We start from the raw sequence: 17530 nt of genomic DNA, 5'->3' as shown, positions 1-17530 counted from the left end.
TATTATATGAATTTTTAGCACATTTTATTATTTTCTTTATTACAAGGAAATAGATACACATTTTTTTTCATTTACAAAATCAAAAGTCAAGCTATAAATGCAATAATCTATTAGGTTCCTTCTTAAAAACACTTCATCCTGGAGTAATAAATCACCAACACAGCATTACAAACTCAGTTTTCTATATGTATATTCTATTTATATTATTTTTCCCCCCACCACATTAAAATGTATGCTTCAGCTTCTGCTCTATTCAGTTCAGACAGTGTGGCTGTGTACACGGGGCCTGTGCAGCTTCTCACCAACAAGATGGATATCATGTCATCTGTGAAGGAGCCCACATGGGAATGTTTCCCTTCTCTCTGTCTTCCCTCTGAAACGTTTTCTTTGCGTGACGATGGTGCAAGTCATTAGGTTTTTCTCAGACCTGCTGGGGCGGGAGGCAGAGGTCATGTAAAGTGCAATATGGTCCGAGTGGAAGTGTTTTCTAATAATAACGCGCTGACTGTAAATGTGAGACTGTGCAGACTGAAATAGCACAGCTGAATGAACATCTGGGGGAAGATCAGTGTTAAGCTCTGCGTCTGTGCTCCTGTGATAATAAACATAACCCAAATCACCCTCTGTCATCTTTAATTTGGTCATTTGGAATGACTTCTCTTTGATTTTTTAAATATGATTCTTCAATATACTCAACAAAATATAAACGCAACACTTTTGGTTTTGCTCCCATTTTGTATGAGATTGAACTCAAAGATCTAAACTTTTTCCACATACACAATATCACCATTTCCCTCAAATATTGTTCACAAACAGTCTAAATCTGTGATAGTGAACACTTCTCCTTTGCTGAGATAATCCATCCCACCTCACAGGTGTGCCATATCAACATGCTGATTAGACACCATGATTAGTGCACAGGTGTGCCTTAGACTGCCCACATAAAAGGCCACTCTGAAAGGTGCCTAAGGTCTAAGGTCTAAGGTCTCTTTGGGTGCCACTGTAATGTCAAACAAACAGTGCCTTCGGGAGAGTAAGCTACGGAGGATCACTTAATGGAGTGTCTGCATCATTTTGGCTCTGTACTGCATTTGGCTGTGCATGATCCAGCACACAGGCGCAGTGTTGAGGACCCCATTGGCTGAAAAAAGGCCAATGGATGCCTATATTTCACCTGGCTGTGCAGATATAGTGTTATTTAAAAAGGTGAGGATGGAGCAGTTGTGTGACTCATTAAATGGTGAGTTAAAATATGTAAATGAATTCTTTTCTGTTATTAATGTGGAAAAGCTTTGAGTTTTAACATGTTAGTTTGTAAACATTTTCATTTGTACATATGATAGATATGCTTCGGATTCCAGTGATTTTGAGTCTGTCTCCCCCTGTTGACTTACAAGTGCAGTACTCTTCCACCCCTTGCCACTGGGAAAAGGGTAGTTTGTGATGTAAGTGTGCATGCATGCAGTGTGGGAAAAATGAGCTCATGAGAGAAGGAGCAAACACCCCAAGTCTCCAACTTCATGCACTCAAGTTGAGCTGCACTGTAGATCTTGATGTGGAACTCAGTTACAAAAGAAATACATAGTGACATAATAATATGAAGTGGTAATACTGCTGCAATGGATGGCACAGTGATGATGAGCCCACCCACATCCATTGCACATGTGGAGTTGTGCTAGGAGAGGAATATGATGTATAATCTGTGCCAAATCAAGATCTGGATCGATACCAGATCAGCTGTAGTGAGTGGGAGCAGCCAAAACTTCCCAACAGCTTGACTTTCCCCTGTTTTAACCACAGCTATGTGAGTGACAGCTGAGTCACTCAGCTGCCGTGGCTCGAACACATGCATGTAGTTAGGGGCATTTCAGATGCATTTACTGTGTCTTGCAGTCACTGCTCAATCTTTCAACATCATTTGTCTTTGAGATGGCTTTCTCCCACACTCTAGTACCTCTTTGTGGTTTGGGAGTGATTTATACAGGGTGGAATCCCCTGTTTCTTGTTGTTTTTAAACCAGCACATGCAGCTGATCTTACCTATACGAGGTCTGTTAGAAAACTAGACCGACCTTTTTATTTTTTAAAAAACTATATGGATTTGAAGCATGTGTGATTGCATCAGCCAAGCTTGAACCTTCGTGCGCATGTGTGAGTTTTTTCACGCCTGTCGGTTGCGTCATTCGCCTGTTGGGCAGCTTTGAGTGAGCACTCGTCCACCCCTCTCGTCGATGTTCATTGTCAGGGAAATGGCTGAGCGATTGGAGCAGCGCTGAATCAAATTTTTCCAGAAACTGTGAGAGACAGCCAGGTGGAAACCATTCGGAGATTCAGACGGCTTTCGGTGAGGATACTCTGGGCGTCGAATGACAGGTATGAAAAAACTCACGCATGTGCACGAAGGTTCAAGCTTGGCTGATGCAAGCGCACATGATTCAAATCTATATAGTTTTAAAAAAAAAATAAAAAGGTCGGATAGTTTTCTAACAGACCTCGTGTATATATATATATATATATATATATATATATATATATATATATATATATATGTGTGTGTGTGTGTGTGTGTGTGTAAATTTATAAATACACCATCGACTCACCATCTGAACCAACAGTTTTTCCTTTGTCAGATTTTATTATCTACATTGTTTGAGGGGTCATAATTTTTGTTAGTTTAGTTGTGCAGAGAAGTGACTTAGTATAACTGAAGAGCAGCCATTTGACTGTTTTAAGTTGCTGAAATGGATAGAAAAATATATATATTTTTATGTCTGTGATCGCTTTACTAATCACAAAACTCTGTGTTGCAACAATAAAATCTTTCACCTGGTGGTGCTGTTGTGGATGACTGTTGCCGCGCTTTTGCGCTTTGATGCTTTGTGGCCAGAACCATTTCCTTGCCAGAAAGCTCTCACTTTGAAGTTCATCATCTTAATATCAGTGTGTCAGGTGATGGCACACTTGTGTTTTAAAGGAATAGAGAGGTGGCACTCATGCCCAAAAACACACCCATGACTAAACAAGTCACTAATTGTAAACGGTTTGCACCTGTCTTTACTCTCAGATTATACAGCCAAGTGGAGTTGGAAATGCTCCATATACACTTGCGCTGTGCACTTTAGACTGCACCAAAGTTCAGCCATAGAGGGCCCACAGTATTTTTAGGATGATGATACAATTGTTCATGTTACCCTCATTGTACATGTTTAGACACTTTTTCTCTGTTGCTGTTATTCCACCACTCTATTACTTTTTCTTCCCTTTGTTTCTAATCACTCTCCTTTCCAGCTTCTCATGACTATGCTGTTCGTATTATTTTGTCTGATGAAACATGCTGGAATTTCTCATCTGCTTGAAAGTGCCTTTTCTTTTGCACTCTTTGTTTTCATTTCTTCCCCTTGGTGAGAATCTTTCTTTGGCATCCGTTGTGTGTGTGTCAGCCAAAGGCTGTTGTGTCCTGGGACCTCGTAACCATTGCACTTCTCTCTCTGCAGCCTGGAGGATGTTTGCTGGCTGTGTTGGTGTTGTAGGAATAAGGTCTGGGTAACTCTGGCTGACTAATGAGCCTATGCTAAGCAGCTTTTCATGCTTTGTGCTGTTGTCGTGAACCTGGTTTGGATCTCAGCAGTCAGGAGGAGTGGAACTCTTACTGCCGTGAGGATCACCTCTACCAGAACTGCAGCTGGGACGCTGATAATCTTTTACTCTCAACCCTCCCTCCCCATCCTCTCTCTCTCTCTCTCTCTCTCTCTCTCTCTTGCTCTCTCTCTCTCTCTCTCTTGCTCTCACTCTCTAATGCAACCTGACTCCTTTCTGTTTCTCCCTCTCAGTCTGGCCCAGAGCACTGACAAATCGCTTTTGTAGCTGCATCGCCTCCTTGGCAGTTGTCTATCTATCTACTTTCTACTTCATCTGTCTTTTTGGCTTCTTACCTTCCACTGTGATTTTGTTGTTGCCAAAATGTACCAGGACCCGTGGATCTCGAATTATCCAAGTCACTCTAGGTTTGGCAGCCAAGGTAAGAGGTTGTAGGTCTGTGAATTCTGCAGATCTGAGATTTGGAGCTGGTGCGGAGCGGCGTGAGACAGGTTGAGTTTTTGTGCTTCAGGGAGTTGGCATGGAACAAACTGCAGATTTTTTTTTTTTTTTTTGCTGTGTCCTGCTTTAAGCCTGATGTCCTTGTGGTGTATCTGTAGCCTCCAGTGACACAGAACATATCTGCAGCAGTGATAAGGGACTCCTATGAGCACTGATTTAGGGCGGCTGCTATTTCAGGCCTTTGCGCCTCATTTAGAGTCTGAGTTGAGTGAAGTTACATGGGCATGTTCGAGCATATTCTTAGTATTAACATGTGCATTCTTGTCTGTTTGTGTACAAACATGAAAACCGGTGTGGTGACAGGTTGCAAGTTGCTGTCATTTCCAAATCAAGTTTCTCCATTGTTGACTGGCTTGAACCCTGCAACAGGTGGTGCACACTCTCAGACGCTGCGGCAATAGGAACCATGGTTTCCATAGGAAAGGAAGTGCTTATGTGGGAGTCTAGGTTAGAGAAGTATGGACTATCTTCAGCTCTCTATTTCTGTTTGAGATATTAAGTCAGCTCTAACATGTTTGTGTATGCATTCAGTACTGGTGTTAAGGAGATAATTAGCTTACTGTCACATCCTGTTTTAGGTCTGTTTGAAGCTCCATCTGCTTCGCTCTCAGCAAACTTGTGCTTCTTCATTTGTCTTACATACTTTAATGAGCACCTTCACTGGAGGTGCACGCTCTTGTCGTCTCCTGTGTAACTATGTACTATCATATTCATTCATTTTATATTCCTGCTTAGGGCCCCTTCACACATAGTACGAATGTGGTCAAATTGCACATGAATTGCGCATGAAGCAGGAATCATATGCAATACGTGTAAAATTTGAGCTGCCTCTAACGCCTCGTACACCTGTTGCTACAACTATATGCGCACACCAGCAGCTGAAAACAGTCAGGAAATGATTACTTTCGAGCTGGATGTGAAATTTGTCTAAGTGCCCCCACAACTGTGGAGTTGCAAAAAGCAACACACATGTGGTGCATGTGTCTCACATGTGTGCGTGTGTCCTCCCACCACACACACACACACACACACACTCACTCCAACACATGTGGCGTGCCGGGGGGGCACACTTGCATTAAATGCTTACAGTTGTTTGCAAAGGTTTGGGCACCCCTGATAATTTTCATGATTTTCCTTTATAAATCATTGGTTGTCTGGATCAGAAACTTCAGTTAAATATATCATACGAGGTCTATTACAAAAGTATCCGACCTTATTATTTTTTTCAAAAACCATATGGATTTGAATCACGTGTGATTGCGTCAGACAAGCTTGAACCCTCGTGCGCATGCGTGAGTTTTTCCACGCCTGTCGGTTGCGTCATTCGCCTGTGAGCAGGCTTTGAGTGAGGAGTGGTCCACCCCCTCGGCGGATTTTCATTGTCAGGAAATGGCGGACTGATTTGGGCTTTTTTTCCATCAGAATTTTTTCAGAAACTGTTAGAGACTGGCAGCTGGAAGCCATTCGAAAAATTTATCTGGCTTTCGGTGAAAATTTTACGGGCTTCACAGAGAATAAGGACTGTTACTACAGCTTTAAGGACGGCTTTATGATAAATTTTTCGAATGGCTTCCAGCTGCCAGTCTCTAACAGTTTCTGAAAAAATTCTGATGGAAAAAAAGCCCAAATCATTCTGCCATTTCCTGACAATGAAAATCCATCGAGGGGGTGGACCATTCCTCACTCAAAGCCTGCTCACAGGCGAATGACGCAACCGACAGGCGTGGAAAAACTCACGCATGCGCACGAGGGTTCAAGCTTGTCTGACACAATCACACGTGATTCAAACCCATATGGATTTGAAAAAAATAATAAGGTCGGATACTTTTCTAATAGACCTCGTATATCAGATGAACACACTGATATTTGACAAGTGAAATGAAGTTGCTAGTATTTACAGAAAGTGTGCAATATTTTTTTAAACAAAATTGCACCTGCTATTACTGCTGTTATATACAGTTTCTTACAACCACTAATACCTGGTGTCCAATACCTTTAACGCTTTTTCAAAACTCTTTACACAGTTACCACAACATCAGCCTGTGTGGGCTACACATTTAACACAATTGTTCTTCTTTTGACACAAAATACAAACATTTTACATGTTTAAAATTAGTTTCAACTCCTTTTACACACAAGCTCAGTCATGACCAAAACAGCAGGTGTTAACTGGTGAATTTCCAGTTGCTTTCACACAGTTTGTCAAAACAGAAAACCTCATGTTCAAAACTAATGGTTTGAAGATTACATTGATCACAATTCCCCTCTCACCCAGCTCAGGTGCTGGGCTTTTTTCAATCACATCACCAATATTTATTGGCGTATCTTGTGAGGGAAAAGAACAAACGACAAGACAAGGGAGAAGGTGGAGTACTTGCAAAAAACAAGTGAGAAAAATGCCTAGAGGTAGAGGTAGAGGGAGAGTTAGAATGCGTGGTGGGGCTCAGTGTTGGGAAAGTGTAGGAACACGGACCCACAACAGGGGGCGCAAATGAACGGACAATGGAATAGGTCAAATAACAACACTTTACTGTTGCGAACGTGCACAACAAACACAACAAATTACAACAATGGACAAAGGTCAATTCACAAAGGTGTCGTGTGGGCAGGCTCGAAGATAGGAGACGCCTCTCCAAAGTAGAACCGGAACCACACGGTTTCCTCCGCCACAGGACCCCGGGAATACTGGAGCCGCCAAGTTCCGAACTCCCAGGTGGCCACTGCCTCCGCGTGTCGGACCTGGTACTGCTGGCGAGGAACAAGAACACAATTAACGTGGGCGCGTTTGCACCCAGCAACCTGTACGGCAGGGAAGCTACCTCCACCTCTCGTTGGAGAAAAAAGTCTGCAATCACTCACAAAAATCACAAAGGTTACTGTCAAGCAGTCAGCTGAGATTATTACCTTCCAGATAGAACAATATCTCGGCGATGAGGTGGAGATGCCGTCCTGCTGATATACCCCAGTGATAATTGCCGTCAGCTGTCTCAGGTGATGGGTGACAGCTGTTACCGAGGCTGCTCCTGTGGGGCGGCGGCGCCCTCTGGTGGTGGTGGGCCAGCAGTACCTCCTCTTCAGCGGCCCACACAACAGGACCCCCCCCTCAACGGGTGCCTCCTGGCGCCCGACCGGGCTTGTCCGGGTGGCGACGGTAGAAGTCGGCCAGGAGGGCCGGGTCCAGGATGAAGCTCTTCTTCACCCAGGAGCGTTCTTCGGGACCATACCCCTCCCAGTCCACCAGATATTGAAAGCCCCGGCCCATCCGACGGACGTCCAACAACCGGCGCACTGTCCAAGCCGGCTCACCATCGATGATCCGGGCAGGAGGTGGTGCCGGACCGGGTGTACAGAGGGGCGAGGTGTGATGGGGCTTGAGCTTCGACACATGAAACACAGGATGGATCCGCAGTGAGGCTGGAAGCTGAAGCCTCACTGCGGCGGGATTGATGACCTTGAGGATTTTAAACGGTCCTATGTACCTGTCCTGTAGTTTAGGGGAGGCCACTTGTAGTGGGATGTCCTTTGTGGACAACCACACTTCCTGCCCGGGGCGATACGTAGGGGCCGGGGTCCGCCGCCGGTCTGCATGGGTCTTCGCCCTCATCCGGGCCTTCAACAAAGCAGAACGGGCGGCGCGCCACACCCGACGACACTTCCGCAGGTGGGCCTGGACCGAGGGCACACAGACCTCCCCCTCAACCACCGGGAACAACGGGGGCTGATACCCCAAACACACCTCAAAGGGGGAGAGGCCGGTGGCTGATGACACTTGACTGTTGTGGGCGTACTCGATCCAGGCCAGATGAGTACTCCAGGCCGCCGGGTGCGCGGCTGTCACACAACGCAGTGTTTGCTCCATTTCTTGATTGGCCCGCTCTGCTTGCCCGTTGGTCTGGGGGTGATACCCGGACGAGAGACTGACCGTGGCCCCCAGTTCCCGGCAAAAGCTCCTCCAGACATGCGAGGAGAACTGGGGACCGCGATCGGAGACGATGTCTGATGGTATCCCATGCAGGCGGACGACGTGGTGGACCAGGAGGTCCGCCGTCTCCTGGGCCGTAGGGAGCTTCGGGAGGGCCACGAAGTGGGCCGCCTTGGAGAATCGGTCCACTATCGTGAGGATCACGGTGTTTCCCTGGGACGGCGGGAGGCCCGTGACAAAATCCAGGCCGATGTGGGACCAGGGGTGATGAGGCACGGGCAGCGGCTGTAGCAGTCCCGGAGCCTTGCAATGGTCGGCCTTGCCCCTGGCACAGGTGGTACAGGCCTGGATATAGTCCCGGACGTCGGCCTCCAGGGACGCCCACCAGAAGCGCTGCCGGACAACTGCCACGGTTCTTCGCACCCCTGGGTGACAGGAGAGCTTAGAGCCGTGACAGAAGTCCAGGACTGCAGCCCTTGCCTCTGGTGGGACGTAAAGTCTGTTCTTTGGTCCAGTCCTGGGTCCGGGCTTCGTGCCAGGGCCTCCCGGACGGTTCTCTCTACGTCCCAGGTGAGGGTGGCCACGATAGTGGACTCCGGGATGATGGGTTCCGGTGGATCCGACAACTCCGCTTTGACCTCGTCTTCGTGTACCCGGGACAAGGCATCCGACTTCTGGTTCTTGGTCCCGGGCCGGTAGGTGATGCGGAAGTCAAAACGGCCGAAGAACAGTGACCAGCGGGCTTGCCTGGGATTCAGCCGCTTGGCGGTCCTGATATATTCCAGGTTCCGGTGGTCAGTGAAAACCGTGAATGGCACGGATGTTCCCTCCAACAGGTGTCTCCACTCTTCAAGAGCCTCTTTCACCGCAAGGAGTTCTCGGTTGCCGACGTCATAGTTCCGTTCAGCCGGGGTCAACCTGCGGGAAAAATAGGCACACGGATGAAGGACCTTATCGGTCTTCCCACTCTGGGACAGCACAGCTCCTATCCCTGAGTCCGAGGCATCCACTTCAACCATTAACTGGCGACTAGGATCGGGCTGCACCAGAACGGGTGCAGACGAGAAGCGCCGTTTCAACTCCTTGAACGCGGCATCGCAACGATCCGACCAGGTGAAGGGGACTTTTGGTGAGGTCAGGGCTGTCAGGGGGCTAGCAACCTGGCTGTAGCCCTTAATGAACCTCCTGTAGAAATTCGCAAAGCCGAGGAACTGTTGCAGCTTCCTACGGCTTGTGGGTTGGGGCCAGTCTCTCACCGCTGCAACCTTGGCCGGATCAGGAGCGACGGAGTTGGGGGAGATGATGAACCCCAGGAAGGACAAAGAAGTGCGGTGAAACTCACACTTCTCGCCCTTAACAAACAGCCGGTTCTCCAATAACCGCTGCAGGACCTGACGTACATGTCGGACATGGGTCTCAGGATCCGGAGAAAAGATGAGTATGTCGTCTAAATATACGAAGACGAATCGGTGCAGGAAGTCCCGCAAGACATCATTAACCAATGCTTGGAACGTCGCGGGAGCATTTGTAAGACCGAACGGCATGACCAGGTACTCAAAATGACCTAACGGGGTGTTAAATGCCGTCTTCCACTCGTCTCCCTTCCGGATCCGAACCAGGTGATACGCATTCCTAAGATCAAGCTTGGTGAATATCTTGGCTCCATGCAGGGGCGTGAACACCGAATCCAACAAGGGTAAGGGGTATCGGTTACGAACCGTGATTTCGTTCAGCCCCCTGTAATCAATGCATGGACGTAATCCGCCATCCTTTTTCCCCACAAAAAAGAAACCCGCACCCATCGGGGAGGTGGAATTCCGGATCAACCCGGCAGCCAAAGAGTCCCGGATGTAGGTCTCCATTGATTCGCGTTCAGGTCGTGAGAGGTTGTACAGCCTGCTGGACGGGAACTCAACGCCTGGAACCAAATCAATGGCACAATCATACGGGCGGTGCGGGGGAAGGGTGAGTGCCAGATCCTTGCTGAACACCTCCGCAAGGTCATGGTACTGCACCGGCACCGTCCCTAGATTGGGCGGGGCTCTGACCTCCTCCCTGGCCTGGGAACCGGGAGGAACCGAGGAACCTAAACATACCCGATGGCAGGTCTCGCTCCACTGGACCACTACCCCGGACGGCCAATCGATCCGGGGATTGTGCTTTAACATCCAGGGAAAACCTAAAATCACACGGGAGGTGGCCGGAGTTACAAAAAACTCGATCTCCTCCCGGTGATTCCCCGACACCACCAGAGTTACTGGTGGTGTCTTGTGGGTGATTGGAGGGAGTAGGGAGCCATCTAGTGCCCGTACCTGCACAGGCGAGGTAAGCGCCACCAGAGGGAACCCTATCTCCCTGGCCCATTTGCTATCAAGCAAATTCCCTTCTGAGCCCGTGTCCACCAGTGCTGGGGCCTTCAGGGTTAAATCCTCATAAAGGATTGTAACTGGGAGTCGTGTGGCGATGTGGGTGTGTCCCACGTGAACGTCTCGGCCCCCCCCTAGCCCAGTGTCTAGGGGCGGGCGTTGGTGTTTAACCGTTCGGGGCAGTCTCGTACCTGATGCTCAATCGAGCCACAAACAAAACACGCTCCGCGGGCCAGCCTCCTTTGTGTGACCGGTGCCCTAAATGTTGCCCTACTCGTGTCCATAGCTTCGTCAGCAGGGGGAGCTGTGATCGCACGGAGCGCAGGGGCCGTGGAGCGTGGGGAGGGCGGAACGCGGTCGGAACCGGAAGGGAGAGGGACGACGCGTGCCTGGCCACGCCCTTCGTCTCGTTCTCGACGGCGCTCATTTAACCGATTGTCTAATCGTATGACAAGATCGATAAGCCCATCCAAATCCCGCGGTTCGTCCTTAGCCACCAGGTGCTCCTTGAGGGCCAATGACAGTCCGTTTACGAAGGCGGTGCGGAGGGCAGTGCTATTCCAGCCGGACCTCGCAGCCGCGATGCGGAAGTCGACTGCATAGGCAGCTGCGCTCCGGCGCCCCTGTCTCATTGACAGCAGCACGGCTGAAGCGGTCTCTCCTCTATTAGGGTGATCGAACACTGTTCTGAGCTCCCTCACAAACCCATCATATGTCAGAAGGAGCCGTGAACTTTGCTCCCAGAGCGCTGTAGCCCAAGCGCGTGCCTCACCACGAAGCAGATTTATCACATAAGCTACTTTGCTAGCGTCGGTCGCGTACATGACGGGACGCTGTGCGAAGACGAGCGAACACTGCATAAGGAAATCCGCGCACGTCTCCACACAGCCTCCGTACGGCTCTGGGGGGCTTATGTATGCTTCAGGGGATGGTGGGGGGGGGTCGTTGGACAACCAGTGGAACGTCGCTGTCACGCACAGGGTCTACGGGAGGGAGAGCCGCAGCGGCGCCCGGAGGGCGCGCTTCCACCTGCGCGGCGAGAGCCTCCACCCTGCGGTTCAGGAGGGCGTTCTGCTCGGCCATCAAGTCTAACCGAGTCGTGAAAGCGGTGAGGATCCGCTGCAACTCACCGATTACCCCTCCTGCGGACGCCTGTGCGCCTTGTTCTTCCATTGGCCGTTCAACAGCCGGTTGACGCCCCTCGGGATCCATGACGCTGGCCGAGATATCCTGTTGGGAAAGTGTAGGAACACGGACCCACAACAGGGGGCGCAAATGAACGGACAATGGAATAGGTCAAATAACAACACTTTACTGTTGCGAACGTGCACAACAAACACAACAAATTACAACAATGGACAAAGGTCAATTCACAAAGGTGTCGTGTGGGCAGGCTCGAAGATAGGAGACGCCTCTCCAAAGTAGAACCGGAACCACACGGTTTCCTCCGCCACAGGACCCCGGGAATACTGGAGCCGCCAAGTTCCGAACTCCCAGGTGGCCACTGCCTCCGCGTGTCGGACCTGGTACTGCTGGTGAGGAACAAGAACACAATTAACGTGGGCGCGTTTGCACCCAGCAACCTGTACGGCAGGGAAGCTACCTCCACCTCTCGTTGGAGAAAAAAGTCTGCAATCACTCACAAAAATCACAAAGGTTACTGTCAAGCAGTCAGCTGAGATTATTACCTTCCAGGTAGAACGATATCTCGGCGATGAGGTGGAGATGCCGTCCTGCTGATATACCCCAGTGATAATTGCCGTCAGCTGTCTCAGGTGATGGGTGACAGCTGTTACCGAGGCTGCTCCTGTGGGGCGGCGGCGCCCTCTGGTGGTGGTGGGCCAGCAGTACCTCCTCTTCAGCGGCCCACAAAACACTCAGGGCTGGATAAGGCATGCAAAAAGATACTTCCCAAGATGCCTGGCCAGAGAAGACATCAGGTGTAATGTCGATGAAAATATGTGGCCCAATGCTGACGACCAAGCAGATTAGCTTTTTTTCTTCCTCTTTTACAGCGATTTGTTCTGCTCCTTTTTCTTTTTGTGTATTTGACAATCCACTAATGAATGACAGCTAAATGCTGATTTTTTTTTCTTCTTTACTGTACTGTAAGTCATTTTCATTTGCAATACAGTAAAGTGTTTAACTCCAAATCCTGTCATTTACTGACGGTAAGTGCACAATCAGGTGTTACCATTTTAATAATGCAATGTTACCAACCTATATCTCATAAAATAATGCCATTAGAGATATTAGAAGCTATTGCTAAGAACCCTTGGGCATACCTTTATCTGTGTCGTGCTTTTTACAGTTTGGAAATGCATAAAACAACCTCAAAAATGGTGAATATATGGTGAAAAAATGCAATTTTTTGCATGTTACCTCATTTCTTGTGAAATTTGCTCATTATATAATAAAGCTGATATTTATCCTCTCGAACCTTTCAAAGAACTACACCATTCAGTGACATTCTCAGTATTTCTCTGGTCATGACACAAGTTACGGAATCAAAATATCTTCACTTGGAGCCAAGCAGCAGTCATTTGAGTAAAATAATAGGTTTGTAACTAGAATCCAAATTTGTCAATTAATTTGAGAAAACACTATGTTCTAAACATAAATCCTTTGATTTCATAATTCCTGTTTATTAGATTTGACACCTAAATGGATCCCCTACAAAACAGTGCTAGTAAATTGTTTCAGTTTTATTGCTGGAACTTCTGGGAAATTCACATAATCAGGGATGTGGATGTCCCCCAAAATATTGTAGTCTCCGTAGTAGCATACTCACAGAGAGGCAACACTAGGTGCAGCAATGATACCAATGTATTTCACTAGAGTGTCTTTGTCTCAACCATGATCTAGAAACTGGAAGTGATATATTTATTTTTAGTACCTCAAGAATGACAATTTGTGCCAAATGTAGTCTCCGTAGAGCCTTGTAGTCTCCGTAGTAGTAGCTCTATACTGGAATCACTTGTAAAACTATGATGGAGGTTTTACAGCAGATATTTTGGTCCAGTCTTTTGACTCACATTATAGAACACAGAAATAACACCATTTCCAATGCTTTGGTGTGTAACGTTTTGGAATAAGAGTTCTTCACAAACCTAATGTAGTCTCCGTATAGTACCTGTTTTTGTTCACAAGGATCAAGCACTCAGTCACCAAAAAAATCTAAATGGTATTTGCTCATGAAATTCTGCATGAAGATCCCTTGGGATGTTGTTATCATTGTGAAACAAACTATTAAGCATTATACTGAATTTCATTTTTCGCCAAAAGTGAAACACTAGTGGTACACCTGATTGTGCAATTACTGTGTCTTCTTCCCTCATAAACATTCTGCAAAGCTGCTTTGACATGGGTCATTTTTTTGTGCTGAGTGTTGTACAAAAAAAGGACTAACTAAATGTTTCTGTTAGAAGACAACGTATGTCAGTGCTTTGGTAGATTTGGTGAACTGTGTTAGTGTACAAGGTCTGTTAGAAAAGTATCCAACCTTTTTATTTTTTTCAAAAACCTGATGGATTTGAATCACGTGTGCTTGCATGAGCCAACCTTGAACCTTCATGCGCATGCGTGATTTTTTCACGCCTGTCGGTTACGTCATTTGCAGCCTTTGTGTGAGGATGGGTGTAGTCTCTCGTTGTTTTTTCTTTTCAAGGAAATGGTGGAACGACTGGAGCAGCGCGACTGCATCAAATTTTGCCAGAAACTGGGCGACAGCCAGGTGGAAACCATTCGGATTATTCAGACGGCTTTCGGTGACAATCCTCTGGTCATCACACAGATTAAGGAGCGGTACAGCCGGTTTAAAGACGGCTGCACAACGGTGGAGAGCGCGCCATGCTCCGGGTGGCCATCAACATGCAGAAATGACCAGATCATTTCCAAAGTGAACGCTGTGATGATGCGGGACCGTCGTGTGACTATCTGAGAAATTGTGGAAGAGGTGGAAATCAGCACTTTTTCGGCACATTCCACTGTGACAGAAGATTTTGCCATGAAAAGAGTGGCAGTGAAATCCATCGGCATGAAGCTGATGGTGGAACAAAAGCGCCTCCGTGTTGAAGTCTCACAGGACATGCTGTAACATGCCCACCTCTTCCACCATTCGGAAGATTCAGACGGCTTTCGGTGGCTTTTCAGTCGTGTGATTATCCGAGAAATTGTGGAAGAGCTGGGCATGTTACAGCATGTCCTGTGAGACTTCAACACGGTGGCGCTTTTGTTCCGCCATCAGCGGAACTTGATCTGGTCATTTACTTTTCTAACAGACCTCGTATTATTGTATTTTGGAGGTGTGTGTCTGTTTATTTACACTGCGTGCATTTGATCATGAAATTACCTGTTTGGGGAATTGTGTGTTTCAGGTATGATGTGCGTTGACAGTTTTGAAAAAGTGGTTAAGGTTCTAACCAACAGGTCATAGCAGTTGTAAAAAACTGTAACTATTAAAATTAACAGATATGGTAAAATTCCAAACAAACCTGATCTTGTACAAGGCAAAAAATGACCTTTTACCAAAAAACATACAGAAATTGTTCAAGGATCAAGAGGGGGGATATCAATTACGAGGGAAATAAAACTTCAAAATGAACAAAATCCGCACAAACGATTCTGCATTTCATTCTGTGGGGTGAGACTGTGGAACAGTATGAATGAGGAGTTAAAGCAGTGTCCAAACATTCAACAGTTTAAAACAAAATATAAAAATGTGTTTTCGTGGTATACAGGGATGAAGTGTGAGAGTTACTAGGTGTTCACTGGAAACTGTTATTGATTATTTATTTCTGTGTTTGTTTATGTATTTATTTATGTTCATTGTTAGTTGGGTCTATCTTTTCTGTTGTGTTTTGTTTTGTTGGGTTTCTTATGTCATTGTCTTTTTCTCAAATTGTATTGTATCATTGTATCATTATTGTTACTATTAGCATTATTGTTGTTGCTATTATTATTATTATCATGATTGCAAATAGTAGTATTTTTAAAGAAACAGGGGTTGACATTTTGATATTTGATATATATTGATCATTATACAGGGAGAAGGGGTGGGATTAGATAAGTTTGGACTTCTCACTGCTTTTTGAACTAACTTTAATTTTATGTTGTCTGTTTTATTTTTTTTTCTTTTGTTATGTTCAAAATAAATCTTCTTCAATTCAGTTCAGTTCAATATCTCAGCAGTCATAGGGCACAAGCCATGCCCAGTGAGGGGAATGGATCAGAGTTAAGATGGACAGCGAAAGTTTAGCACACTGATAAGGCAAACAGCTCCCAAGTAGGATTCCGATCCTTCGTTCATACAATTTTAACGGTTAAATCAAAAACTCATATCCTAAATCTGACAAAAACAGCTGGCAAAATCATTAGTATAGTGGTTGGTACCTGTAATTCCCCAAGATTTGTTCGAACAAGCAATCCTCAGACTTGCAGACAATATTTTATCAGATGTGTCTTATGTACTGCACTCGGAATGTATTTTACTTAACTCAGGAAGGGGGTACAGAGCTCCTCTTTGTAAATATAACCAATGCAAACAGTCATGAGCAGATGGCTCAGGATGGACAGAAAAGATAGTATAAGGTCATGCTGTGCTGAATTTGAACTGAGATGCTGGTATGATTTTGTTGATTATATATCTGTATTTTAATTTTGATGTATTATGCTTTTTTTTTTTTTTTTTTTGATGCATGGGTGTGTTTGGATGTGTTGTTTGTGCAGCAGACCCCTCTGTGCAAGACAAATTTCTCACTAAAGAGACTAATAGACACTTTGACTTTGACTTTGAAAGCTTTTGAAAAGAATCAGATTGTTCATGAATGGCAAAATACTAGCATTGGGATTCGGCACAAGTTTTATGCCAGATGCCTTTCCTGATGCAACTCCAGTGCTACACGGGGAAACACACCCAAGCAGTCTCCCAGCCAAGAACTTATCAGGACCTACTCTGCTTCAATTCTGAGATCTGACAGGATCAGATGTACACATAGGCTGGCTGTGAGCTTTTATTTTAACTTATTTATTTATTGTGTGAGTAATCATAAGTATATATGTTCATGTGTCATACTGCCTTTGTTACAACCAGTGTGCTCCAAATAGAATGGAGAACACACACAGCACCTCCATTGGCACCGAGACACATGATGTGGATCAGAGGAATCATTGGCTGTTTTTGAACTATGACAGGAATGTATTGATGGAAGACACAGAACATCTTACATCCGTATTCATTCCAAAATCTAAGACAGTTACATGATTTAGAGTTTGCTACACATCCCAAGAAACTCTGGAATCTCCGTTTTTAAAAACATCCAACCTCCAAACCTCCACAAGCACATTGAAAGCATTCTTATAGTCTATTTTATAAAGGGCTAAGAAATGTCCAAACAGCTTATTTTCCAAGTATCATGTGTCATTTATGGTTGTGATTAGCAAACATTTTTCCAGCAGTATCTTCGTTTTAACTGCATGCGCAATTGTGCATTGTGAAGTTGGAGTGCACTGTCTCACACAGTGCACTCTAGCTCCACAACACTTCCTACTGTTGAACAGAAATTGCAGTTATAAATAAATATGCATGCACAGGCCGGAGCTGGTGATGTTTTGTCAGTTTGTCAGCTCAGCAGCAGTGCAACAAAAACTGGCTAATAACATAATGCATGTTCCTGTTTTAATTATTCTGATCAATGTAAAAAGTGCACGAGCCCAGCACATTGTTCCACCAAGTGCAGCCCGTGTGCACATGTGCCTGCCTCACACAGGTGCACACAAGTATTTCACCTTGCTGGAGTGATAATCTGCACCGCAAGTGTGCTGAGACAGAGTATGTGAGTTTGAGTTCTGGGTGCATAAACACAGATTTATTTTTAAAAATTTTTCTGTGATTTGTTTCCTATTGTTTTGATTGTGATTTGTTTGTATATTCAGTGCAGATTGTCTAAATTCAGAGTGAAAACAGCTGTATGATCTGTTTCTGAGTACAACAGAAGATCTAAAATGTCACCACAACTTTCATTCTGTTGTTTTCATACAGATGAAAATCAGGTTCAACTCTCTCTCCGCCTCTTTGTGTGTGTGTGTGTGTGTGTGTGTGTGTGTGTGTGTGTGTGTGTGTGTGTGTGTGTGTGTGTGTGTGTGTG

General features: G+C 46.1%; 1 protein-coding gene across 2 annotated transcripts in view; it reads left to right on the top strand.

Annotated features, from left to right (window-relative positions):
• Positions 1-3812: 3812 nt before the first annotated feature.
• The window catches only part of svila (supervillin a), a 227408-nt gene continuing 213690 nt past the window's right edge, over positions 3813-17530 (top strand). For both annotated transcript variants that reach the window (XM_034172410.1, XM_034172402.1), the window contains exon 1: positions 3813-4017. In XM_034172410.1, the coding sequence (XP_034028301.1) occupies positions 3960-4017 (58 nt within the window). In that variant the 5' untranslated portion in view covers positions 3813-3959. The remainder of the gene's footprint in view (positions 4018-17530) is intronic.

Source organism: Thalassophryne amazonica, chromosome 1 (assembly GCF_902500255.1).
Source record: "Thalassophryne amazonica chromosome 1, fThaAma1.1, whole genome shotgun sequence".
Taxonomy (NCBI): Eukaryota; Metazoa; Chordata; class Actinopteri; order Batrachoidiformes; family Batrachoididae; genus Thalassophryne; species Thalassophryne amazonica.
This window is presented reverse-complemented; position numbering and strand designations above follow the sequence as displayed.